The sequence below is a fragment of the Ovis canadensis genome, chromosome 10 (assembly GCF_042477335.2).
Source record: "Ovis canadensis isolate MfBH-ARS-UI-01 breed Bighorn chromosome 10, ARS-UI_OviCan_v2, whole genome shotgun sequence".
In the NCBI taxonomy this organism is placed as follows: domain Eukaryota; kingdom Metazoa; phylum Chordata; class Mammalia; order Artiodactyla; family Bovidae; genus Ovis; species Ovis canadensis.
This window is the reverse complement of record NC_091254.1, coordinates 49,976,713-49,989,002: the sequence shown is the minus strand read 5'-3', so window position 1 is coordinate 49,989,002 and position 12,290 is coordinate 49,976,713. Positions and strand designations below refer to the sequence as shown.

Sequence of the window (12,290 nt, the reverse complement as noted above, 5' to 3'; positions counted from 1 at the left end):
ACAGTGTCAGCAGCACAGACAGACACCCGAGGCCCGAGCGACGACTGCTGAGCTGCCCGCTCAGTGAGCAGGACGCACGCACATGTCAGGCATGTCACTGCACGCTGGACACTGCACGGAGCTGACCACCCAGCAGCAGGACACAGCCGCGCTTCCCTGTGCTCCCAGACAGGCAGCAGACAGGCACTGCTCAACGTGCTAACGAAAGGAACGTGATACCTGAGAAGTGGGCCAATGGGAGAAAAGCACACACAATGTGCACGTCAAAAGCCACAGCAAAGCAAACGTGGCATGGCCGGGGCGTGGGACGGAGGGACAGTCAGGAGGCAGAGAACTCCACGTGCAGAGGCCCAGGGCAGAAGGAGGTGGGGCCCACAGGGGCAGCACATGCTTTTCAATGGGGGTGGAGGTAAGACAGAGGACCCAGGACAAGGATGCTCCCTTTAGACAATAATAATCTGCAAAAACAAAAGCAGGTGGATTTCACCTCAGATATTGAAAGACAGAGCCCAGAGTGGCTCTCTGTGACATCTGCCAAACTGCAGGAACTACAGGCCTTGCACCCCCAGGCCTGGAGTGAGGACACCTCCATAAACCACTTCTATGCATATGAAACCTACATGTAAATCCTTTAAAAAAAAAACAAAAAAACAGTTTGCAGAAGACATGTACACAAAAAATCCAAAACCAATCCACTAAAAATACTATTTGAGCTAATAAGCAGGTTCAACAACATTAGATGGCATAAGATCAATATACAAAAACCTGTATTTCTATATACCAGCAATAAACAGAAAAATAAATTTAAAATCAGCTGTTTGTAATTGAATTTAAAAATTAAATACTCAGAAAAAATTTAACAAAAAAAGTATAAACTTCTACTCTGAAAACTATTAAAAGAGTTGAAAGAAAAAAAGAGATCTAAAAAGTGGAAAGACATCCCATGTACATGGATTTGAAAACTTAATATTTTGCCACTTGTTTAACATGGCAACTCTCCTCAAACTGATCTACAGATTTAACATAATTCCTATCAAAATCCAAGCAGGCTTTTTTGAAGAAATTGATAAAATGACCCTAAACTCCAAATGGTTACAAAAATTGACAGAGAAGACAAAATAATCTTGAAATACACTATTACATTTATAGTCAGGTGATTTTACACATGGAGACAAAAGCAATTCAACTGGGGAAAAAAAGTACCTTTACAATAAACTATGCAGGAACAACAGGATATTACATGTAAAATCCCATTATACCTTATATTAAGACCTCATGCATGATACACACATGACCTACACACAAGGGCCGAAACTATAAAACTCTTAGAACAAAATAAAGGATTGAATCTTTGTGATCTTTAGACCAAAGAACTGACACAACTCAACTTACTATAAATCTACAATAATCAAGACAATATGGTTTTGGAGAAAGAACAAATAGATCAATGGCACAGAACAGAGAAACCAGAAATAGACCTACAGACACGGAGTCAAATGATCTTTGAAGGAGAAGACTAATACAATGAAGCAAAAAAAGTCTTCCACAAAGGCTTAAATTACTGGACATTCATATACCAAAATAACCAGAATCAAGACATAGACCATATACTTTTCACAAAAGTCAACCAAACTGGATCATAGTCCTAAATGTAAAAATGGAAAACTGCAATGGACTTCCTGGCAGTCCAGAGGTTAAGACTCCATGCTTTCCACACAGAGGACACAGGTTCAACCCTGGTCAGGGAACTACAATTTCATGTGCCGTGCAGCGCAGCTGAGAGAAAAAAAAAGAATCTTATAAAACTCCTAAAAGACAATATAGGACAAAGTCCAGATGATCTTGGGTTTGGCTGAATAACAAAGCACGATCCACATAAGAAAGAACTGATATGCTGGACTTCACTAAAATTAAACATCCTTGATCTGTTCAACTCAATATACTAATTGAGTTAAATGTGATCATTAGATCTTTTACAAGGTATAAAACTAACCATTCAACTCCTGCTCAGTTTCCTAAACAATAGATCTCCAATGGCCGAAACTAGAAATTATGTCAGAACTGGGTTCCTTGCAACTAATTTTCTTAATCAGCACTGACAATATATTAACAGCTAAGATGTTCAAGCTGGATTTAGAAAAGGCAGAGGAACCACAGATCAAACTGCCAACATCCACTGGATCATCAAAAAAGCAAGAGAGTTTCAGAAAAATATCTACTACTGCTTTACTGAGTACACCGAAGCCTTTGACTGTGTCGATCACAACAAACTGTGGAAAATTCTTAAAACGATGGGAATACCAGACCACATGACCTGCCTCCTGAGAAATCTATATGCAGGTTGAGAAACAGCAGTTAGAACTGGACACGGAACAACAGACTGGTTCCAAATCAGGGAAAAGAGTACATTCAGGCTGTATATTGTCACCCCGCTTATTTAACTTATATGCAGAGTACATCATGAGAAATGCTGGGCTGGATGAAGCATAAGCTGGAATCAAGACTGCCCAGAGAAGCATCAGTAACCTCAGATATGCAGATGACACCACATTTATGGCAGAAAGCTAAGAAGAACTAAAGAGCCTCTTGAAGAAAGTGAACGAGGAGAGTGAAAAAGTTGGCTTAAAACTCAACATGCAGAAAATTAAGGTCATGGCATCTGGTCCCATCACTTCATGGCAAGTAGAAGGGGAAACAATGGAAAGAGTGACAGATTTTATTTTCTAAGAGCTCCAAAATCACTGCAGATGGTGACTACAGGCATGGAATTAAAAGATGCTTGCTCCTTGGAAGAAAAGCTATAACAAACCTAGACAGCATATTAAAAAGCAGAGACATTCCTTTGTCAACAAAGGTCCATCTAGTCAAAGCTATGGTTTTTCCAGTGGTCATGTATGGAAGTGAGGCTTGGACTATAAAGAAAGCTGAGCGCCAAAGAACTGATGCTTTTGAACTGCGGTGTTGGAGAATACTCTTTATAGTTCCTTGGACTGCAAGGAGATCCAACCAGTCCATCCTAAAGGAAATCAGTCCTGAATATTCATTGGAAAGACTGATGCTGAAGCTGAAGCTCTAGTACTCTGGCCACCTGATGCGAAGACCTCGCCTCAGGCGAGAGCGGCCAATGACCCCAAGAGGAGAACACCTGACACGGAGCCCACAGGGCGGGGGTCGTCCCAGCCGCCACCAGGTGCCCACAGCGGGGGTGAGGGGCGCACAGGGTAGAAGACCCTGTGCAATCACGTGCGGCAGCTAGAGCCTGATGCTGGGCAAGACTGAAGGTGGGAGGAGAAGGGGACAACAGAGGATGAGATGGTTGGATGGCATCAGCGACTCAATGGACATGAGTCTGAGTAAGCTCTGGGAGTTGCTAATGGACAGGGAAGCCTGATGTTGCAGAGTCGGACATGACTGAGCGACTGAACTGAGTTTCACTCCACTGCCATAGTCTTTGTCTTACATTTGAGCTAATCCACTCAAAGGAAGAAATGCTTGCCTGCAGTTCTTGAGCCAGCAAACAGCCGTCCAGGAACACACACAGGCAGAGAGACACACTCTTGTGCATCGTGACACAGGATCCCGTCCTGCAAGATTGAGACTCACTTTTCTTGACACAAGGAGCACTTGCCTTCAGCGACACTGCAGTCCTGCTTATCATTTTTAGATGACAGGTCTTCCAAAACCCTCACTACACTTTATTAAAACATTTTGTATGTGTGTATCTTTAGACAAATTCTGTTTCCAAACTCCCAGAGCACTATTTCCCTGTACAAAACAGTTGTTCTTCAGTCAAGTGAATTTTTCCGTAAAACAGAGACTTTAAAGTTGGCTACAATATACACAGCATAACTTTCCTTGATTTTCCCACATATCATTAATGTATTGATAGTTCCATATGGCCTGTTACTTTTTCAATCTGTCCCAGAGTTTTTAAATATTTTTTGTCCCCTCCACCAGATCCTCCCTGGTGGCTCAGATGGTAAAGTGTCTGCCTATAATTAGGGTAGATCAGGGTTCAATCCCTGCGTTAGAAAGATCCCCTGAAGAAGGAAATGGCAACCCACCCCAGTATTCTTGCCTGGAAAATCCCATGGATAGAGGAGCCTGGCAGGCTACAGTCCATGGAGTCGCAAAGAGTTGGACAAGACTGAGCAACTTTCTTTCTTTTCCCCTCGACCCCCAACAAAAACTGGAGCAAAACTTAAGATTGCAAAACACAAAGGGGAAATGTTTTTCAAAGCAAACCTAAGGTAATATGTGCCCCCTAACAGTCAAAAGGAATATACTGGAGATATAAAGCTGATTATTAGCATTAAGAGGAATTGAGACTAGGGTGGAAAGGATTAACCTCCCTGTGAGCTCTCCCCGCTCACTGTGACCCCTGCCCCGCTCACTGTGACCCCCTCTGGGCAAGAGGTCTGGGGACTCATTCCCCTTCCCAGCGTCTGACAGCTCACGTTCTGTCACATAAATGGAGTAGCGCCCCCCCGCCCAACCCCGAGTTTACACCCCAGGGGATGAATGAGTTCCTATCTGTACAGAGTCCCCAATGCATCCTCATGTCTGAAATGGCTGGTTCTCTACGTCCTTCTGCTGATCGTCCGCTCTTTTCTCTTAAACAGACCCCCATCCTCCAAGAAGGGACTAACACACACAGAAGAGGTTCAGTGAAACACCGTGTAACTTCCTGCACTGTAAGGAATAGATCAGATCAAGGAAAACAGAGCACAGCACAGACAGACAGCTGATCAAGCAGACTCCTACGAGCTCAGCAAACATGTGCTAGCTCCCAAGAGTGCTGTAAATGCATCCTCTTGTTCAATTCACTCATAGTCCATGTCCCCATTCTACAGGTGGACACAGTGAGATTCAAAGGAGTAAGTAACAGGCCTGAGATCGTCTGAAACTCGAGCCTGGATCTGTGACTCAACTAGGATGCATATTACTGCTTTCAGTCTATCAAGTGAGCAAATGTTCTAGAAAAGCAAATCAAACTCTAAACTAAGGAACAGCAGCAGTTCATTTAGAACAGTTCTAATAGCAGTTCTAGCACAAGTATCTCTACTTCAATAAATAATTAAGAAGCAGATACTTTTTATCTATAATATAGTCCATTAAAACTCTGTACCACTAATAATGTGCTGTGCTTAGTCCTGTCTGACTCTTTCCAACCCCATGGACTGTAGCCTGTCAGGTTCATCTGTCCATGGAATTCTCCAGGCAAGAATACTGGAGCAGGTTGCCGTGCCCTCCTCCAAGGGATTGTCCCAACCCAGGAATCGAACCGGGGTCTCCTGCATTGCAGGTGGATTCTTTACCAGCTGAGCTACTGAAATTTTCATGCTTTTACATTGGGAACACTTTTTGATGAGTAAATGTATTACTGCCTTATTATCTACACTTTAACAACACTGTAGTCAACAAAGATCAAATGGAGAACTCCCAACTAGCCTTAAGGAAAGTCAGCCACAATCTGAATGGAATCACAGGTTACAAGAGAAAATGACTGGGTTTCTTGATAAAACTCCCTCCCCACTAAGGCAAGCAGCTATCCCTTGGTTAGCAACAGCCTTGATGTACCATGTTTCCATGTATTCAACCCTCTTCTACAAAGTTATAAATGAAACTTTAAATGTCCTAAGTATTCCACTGCACTGTGGTAATATAAAGTAAAATTCCATTTCTAAAAGGCTCTTCTTTTCTTCCAAAAACACATTTACTTGACCTTCAGAGACACAGTGCCCTCAGCTACAAAAGTCACACAGGACCACGGCCACATGTCAGCCTGTGGAGGCTGGAAGGATATGGTTTGGAGGCAGGAAGTTCCAGCTGAGGACGTGGTTGGCCAAGGCGAGGTAGCGCTGGAACACGGACGACATCTGGGCGCTGAGGTGCTCCCGCCGGCTGAACTCCTGCAGCACCTCTACCGTCAGCAGGAAGATCTGGCGGAGGTCTTCCTCCTGTAGTCAATTAACCACATGTTCTCTGGTCAAACACTTATACAAAATACATTCCCTTTCAGAACCATAAAAGCAAACAGAAACCTTAAAATTTCCAATGGAAAGCATGACTTCTTTAAGGACACCTTCCATTTTTAGGCCTGCCTGGAAGTTACATCACAGAATGCTCTCAAGTGATGCCATCTGAAGACACCACCGTCACTTACAGGCCACTCTCCAGAGAAGCAGGCCTGAGGTGAAGGTCAGTGGCTTCAGCGTGAGCCCCCCAATTGAAACCAGGGTCTTCACATAACTCACTTTGGAGCCAAACAATACACATGAAACAAAGAGCCCACGCCATCTGCAATAACACTGAAATACACAGCCCTTTCTGGCACACTGCCAGGCCTACTTTTAAGGCCACCAGAGTCATATCAACTGAATTAGTTCTATCTAAACACAATATGAATAAAATTGATAATCTGAGGACCTTAACAGTAGCATTTCCATTGTAAGACTAAAATTAAACAATCTTAAATCATCAACTATGTTCACCGAATCTACTGCTTTACTATATCCTATGAAATCACAACACAGATTTTCACGTATAGGCTATAATCAACTAGATAAAAGCAATGTTCTCACTCCACTAGGAACAAATTGAGTAAAAAGTGAATGATCTAATGATTAAAACATAAGAACAAAAATAACAGTACCTGGAAAACTCTTTTGCAGTTGCCATGGAACTCCATACTCAGTCCAATATTGCTCGTTTTACTTGAACTTGAGAATTCACTCAACAGTGCAGTGAGAATTGAACAGGCCAAAGTTTGCTGTAAGTATTCAATAACAAATGATCATGAATCACTGTTTTCCCATGCTTGGTTTCAATACAATATCCGTTCAACATAATGAAACACTTTTATCTCTGGTGTACCCATCATATCTTCTGCCACAAGAAAACCACACAGAACAGGGTAAAGATGAGCTCGCCGCTCCCGGTGGCCTTGGTATTGTAGGTATATCAGCTCACCCCAGTTATGGGAGACTCTAAGCCTGGCACTCAGGACGCCCTCCTACTGTTCCTCAACCACAGCATAAATGGTATTTTAAGATGATTGATATTTAATGCATTCTTTTGATTCACACAATCCATATCCCCATTTGACATTTGAAAGAAGTGAGAGTCAAAGGGCAACTCATCAAGGCCAACTGAGATCTGAACCCAGGTTTGTCTGACTCTAATTTCTGATGACTATAACCTGTATTTCCAAACAGCAGAAAAGTGAAACCGATTTTACAGTCTCCAAAATATTAGCCAGGTAGTACTGCTGAGTTTTTGCAACTGAAAACAAAGATTTTCCTTCTCAGTGGCTGTATCAACAGGCCCAACTATCAGCTCACTGCTTTTACTCACAGTGTCAAGGTACCATGACAGGGACGATACCACTCACTCTGGCAAGTTTCCAGAGGTCACACAGAAATATGCACACTACCTCTGAACAACCCAAAGATTAAAGTCAGGATGATACTATTTATGCAGCTTATACAACAGCTGAGCACAGTCCTACCCGCCCACCAACTGCAGCATCTCTGCTCAGAAATGCTTCTGATGTCCGTACCTTGACCTTACAGATGCTTGTCTCGGCCATCTTAGCAAATACACATAAAATTGAATTCCTAAAGATTACCATGCATTGATATTTGTTGAAGATGAAAGATGGTTACAGAGGTGACCAATATACTATTGGTAGTGTATCTGTACACTTTTGTAGTATTGGTATATTTTTGCATGTGTCTAATAAAAGTTTCCTCAAAGTTTACATTTTGTAAAAAAGAAATAAATTCCTACTGGCCTCTAAGTCTTAACTGATAAGTATGATGTATAATTAACAATTATGATAGCACAGTGACCCAGAGATTCAAGCAGCTTGTCAGAATTTTCCACACCAGAAAGCCCTAACAACATGGATTACGTGTGAATACCCTCAGGAATCCTGGGGTGTGCAGACCTGACTGCCTTTGACAGCAAGTCTTCTGACTATAGATATATAGCTTAAACACACACATTCACTTTATAACTGTACTTCAAAATACACATATGTTATAACATTAAAATATCCCCCGTTATCCAATCTTCAAGAAGAATGCGTAAGTTGGACTGCCTCTGCAGGGACCCAGGCACAGGGGGAGAAACGAGCGTTCAGAGCTTCTCTTAGAGCAACAGCTGACCACACTCCCTTCATCTCATAGTTGAAAGGGGCACAGACATGCACCAAGTGCAACCATCTTCACGTTTAGCTAACGAAACTGCAGCTGAAAAACTGGCTTTCTTTTAAAACAGTGATTAATGATCGAAGTGCCAGCAATCAAAAGCTCACAGATACATTTAAGTGGCGTTGGGATCAACGATGAATGTAGTTTTTAAACACAGCTAGGTTCTGATAGGGAAAGTGGGTAGTAGTATGAAATACAAATTAATGAAATTCAAAAGGAAAAGTTAACTTACAAGGATCTAACATGATGGGTTACAAGATCCTATGATTCTGAAAACAATTTTTCCCCATACTTTTCACTTTTCTCTTACCCCTTCTAAAGAAGACTTCAGTACACAGAAAGAAGACTATGAACAGATACCTAAATGTCTAAGAAAATGTTTCTTACTGAAAAACGGAAACTAATTTTGGAATCTCAGGTGAAATAATCAATCTATTGAAAACGGGACTGATGCACAACTTATTCAAAAGCATGCAAACTGAAAAGAATCCAGAAGCACTCGTTAAATATAAACTTATCATCCTTACAAATTATCTATAATAGTTTTGCACAAATAATCTACAACTTGCCACAAACTGTTTTTTAGTGCCAGATTATTTTGTTGTTCAGCTAAGTCTTGTCCGACTCTTTGCAACTCCATGGACTGCAGCGTGCCAGGCTTCCCTATCCTTCACTATTTCCTGGAGTTTGTTCAAACCCATGTCCACTGATTCGGTGACGCCATCCAACCATCTCAGCCTCTGCTGTCCACTTCTCCTTTTGCCCTCAATCTTTCCCAGCATCAGGGTATTTTCCAACTGAGTAGGATGGCTCTTCAAATCAGGTGGCCAAAGTACTGGAGCTTCAGCTTCAACATCAGTCCTTCCAGTGAATACTTAGGGATGATTTCCTTTAGGACTGACTGGTTTAATCTCCTTGATGTCCAAGGGATTCTCAAGAGTTTTCTCTAGCACCACAGTTCAGAAGTATCAACTCTTTGGTGCTCAGCCTTCTTTATGGTCCTACTGTCACATCCATTACATGTCTACTGGAAAAATCATAGCTTTGACTACATGGACCTTTGTTGGCAAAATGATGTCTCTGCTTTTTAATATGCTGTCTAGGTCTGTCATTGCTTTTCTTCCAAGGAGCAAGGGTCTTTTAATTTCATAACTGCAGTCTTCATCCACTGTGACTTTGGAGCCCAAGAAAATAAAATCTGTCACTGTTTCCACTTCTTCCCCAAACTATATTCCCCTCAAAACAGCATAAACTACAGCCATATATAAATTTTTAGTAACATAACTCACTTTATTGTTTGAGTACATGCTGACTGAGCATGTAATCACAATAAAGATTTTTACATGAAATAAGCACTTCCTGGGAGTGCAAGCACAGGTCTGTGATGAGCAAGTGAAGGAGAAAGCAGGAACACAGACAGCACAGGACCTTCCTGAGGCCACTCCAGCCGAGGCGAAGGAAGCACGCTTAAAAGTAAGGCTCCTTTACCTACAAGCCTCAGCAGACACACAGGGAGTCCCCAGTGGGATGGGACTGCTTTTGCAACATCCCAGCACAATGCAGACTTTCACACCAATAAAGTACAAATTCACCCACAAAGGGAAGTGTATTCTTAACGCTGGATTGGCCAAAAAGTTCATAAACTGTTACAGGAAAATGGGAATGAATTTTTTGGCCAACTCAATACGTAAGTAAGAACAAATTACATTCTTACTGTAGACTTAGTTTGTTGACCATAAGAATATTTTGTTTTAAATTAATTTTTCTTCCTACAAAAATAACCATTGAGAAGTTACTACTGTAATGTGTTTGCTGCTAAGTCACTTCAGTCGTGTCCAACTCTGTGCGACCCCACAGACGGCAGCCCACCAGGCTCCCCCGTCCCTGGGATTCTCCAGGCAAGAACACTGGAGTGGGTTGCCATTTCCTTCTCCATAATGTGTTTACTGCTTTCCAATTTTTAAGTGCAGTTATACATTTTTTATTATAATACATTACCATTATCCCAGTGTACTGTTTTATATTCTACCTTTTCCACTTTCCAATTATGATACAAAAGGAAAAACTTTCAAAAACAAGTGGGTCCCTAGCAAATTCTCCATTCAAGGACTTAAATACTGGTGCTACCAGAAATCAAATACCCTGGCTTTAATCTACATAAAACCACCAGCTCTTTAAGAACTAAAGTTAAGTGAGATACTGTATCATTAAAAGATAACTGAGCAGTTTTATTCGCTCCTTAATGTGGAAGCCCCGCAAGGCTTTGAGATCAGCATCATTAATGATAATACTGTGGCCCAGAGGTGCCAGTTAACAGAAATCCCTGGAGAATGATCAACGTGAAGCATGGACTGTACACAGAAAGAGCGAGGTGCTCTGCACAGACCAGCAGGGCGCTCCTCCTGTTCACAGAGGACGCAGACACTTCCTGGTGTCTAAGACGAGTCACCCGTCTCCAGACAGCCTACCAACCAGATCCTACAAACACAAAGCACTGTGTGAACAGGGCAGGGCACTCAGGAGGCAGCCAGAAGAGCCTCAGAGAAGGGGAAGCTCCTTCTCAGGAAGAAGTGGAGAAAGGGGGGGCTCCAAAGTCCTCCCCTCTGCCGGCTCCAGGGGTCCCCCGAGGGCATAACCCCTCAACCCCCACAGCTCAATGCCTTCCAGGGCTAGGTCTTATTTCTGTTCTAGAGACAGCCGGGGCTAGGTGTTATTGCTATACTAGAGACAGCCAGGGCTAGGTCTTATTTCTGTTCTAAAGACAGTCAGGGCTAGGTCTTATCGCTGTATTAGAGACAGTGACTCCAATACTTTGGGGGCCAGAAACAAAATCTGTGATCACTACAGCAGGAAACTCACTGAAACCAGATCAGAGGTGACTGACTGGCTGACTGGCAAGCAGCATACTGTGAGGCTCACACTGAAGTTGGCAATTGGGATGAAGCCGGTATAAAGGACAGTCAGTACAAAGAGGTGAACACGGCAATGCTTCATTTATCCAAAATCATAAAGACTAAGTATCTGTTGATCTTCCAAATGCAGCAAGCAAACGCTTTTAGTGAAACTTACTTCATGTAAAATTTTCCAAAACAACCATTTCTAAGGCAATTACTTATACATGGTGTGGTGACAAAGCGAGCACCAGGAATCCACTAAAACGCAAGGCGAGTTCCCAGCCCACGACACTGGGGGCAGAGCCCAGCCCTGCTGGACAGACGTGTGCCCACGGCTGTGCCCAGGCGCCGTCTGTGCCTGTCACTCGCTGCTGCTGGCAGTGTGACCAGCACTAACAAGCAGCCCCAAGCGACAGCTTTCATTTCCAATAACTAAGAAGCCAAATAATAATATTCATTACAAGTATACCCCAAATCAATTCTAAATGAAAACCCTCCGTGGGACTCTCCCTGTGGGCCAGGACAAGGACCTTAAACCCTACTGTTTCATATTAAAAGGTCAGAAAAGCTGGGCCCTGATGGGCTGAGACTCAGCACGTCTAGTGACGGAACCCAAGCACTTCATCTGTCCAGCCTCAACTCTCAGCCACAAAAGGGCTACACCTGGTCACCACAGAGGTCATGTGACTGCCCTAAGGTTCAGACTGGATGATGTGGGAAAATGCTACATAAATGCAGCATGTATGACAGGATAAAGTCAAAAGGCAACAGCATCCTCATCATCATAAAAATAGCTTGTGTTGGCTTCTTCAGTCCTACTTCCTGACCGCTGACTACAATCCACCAAATTAAAATCACAGGGTAAGTTACCAGTTTAAAAAAGAAAACCAAAACTAAAGCATCGCTAGTGCTATAGAGTGCTTGCTCACCTAGGTTAGTAACCCAACCTGTGCCTGACACAACATTAACACAAGGGAAGGAGGAAAATGAGTGTGTTCCTAATTTTTTTTAAGCTACTGATGAATTTCAAAGACAAAACTTAATATGTAAAACAAGCAGAAGACATTCAGTGAGGTTTGGAAGTAATGAAAGAGTCTAAAATGTTTTCTTTCACTGAAGTACTAAAACTCACAAGTCAATTCACCAGCTAACAACTGAAGTAACTGCAGCCTTCACATTA

At 42.6% G+C, this 12,290-nt stretch overlaps 1 protein-coding gene across 3 annotated transcripts in view; it reads right to left on the bottom strand.

The window, feature by feature from the left end:
• XPO4 (exportin 4) overlaps positions 1–12,290 on the bottom strand; it is an 88,190-nt gene that overhangs the window by 45,419 nt on the left and 30,481 nt on the right. For 2 of the 3 annotated variants that reach the window (XM_069601689.1, XM_069601690.1), the window contains exons 6-7: positions 6,656–6,772; positions 5,808–5,960 (exon numbers count right to left, since the gene is read on the bottom strand). In XM_069601689.1, coding sequence (XP_069457790.1) covers positions 5,808–5,960; positions 6,656–6,772 — 270 coding nt within the window. Of the gene's footprint in view, positions 1–5,806; positions 5,961–6,655; positions 6,773–12,290 lie in introns of all 3 variants that reach the window. The other variant, XM_069601688.1, reaches the window with a different exon arrangement.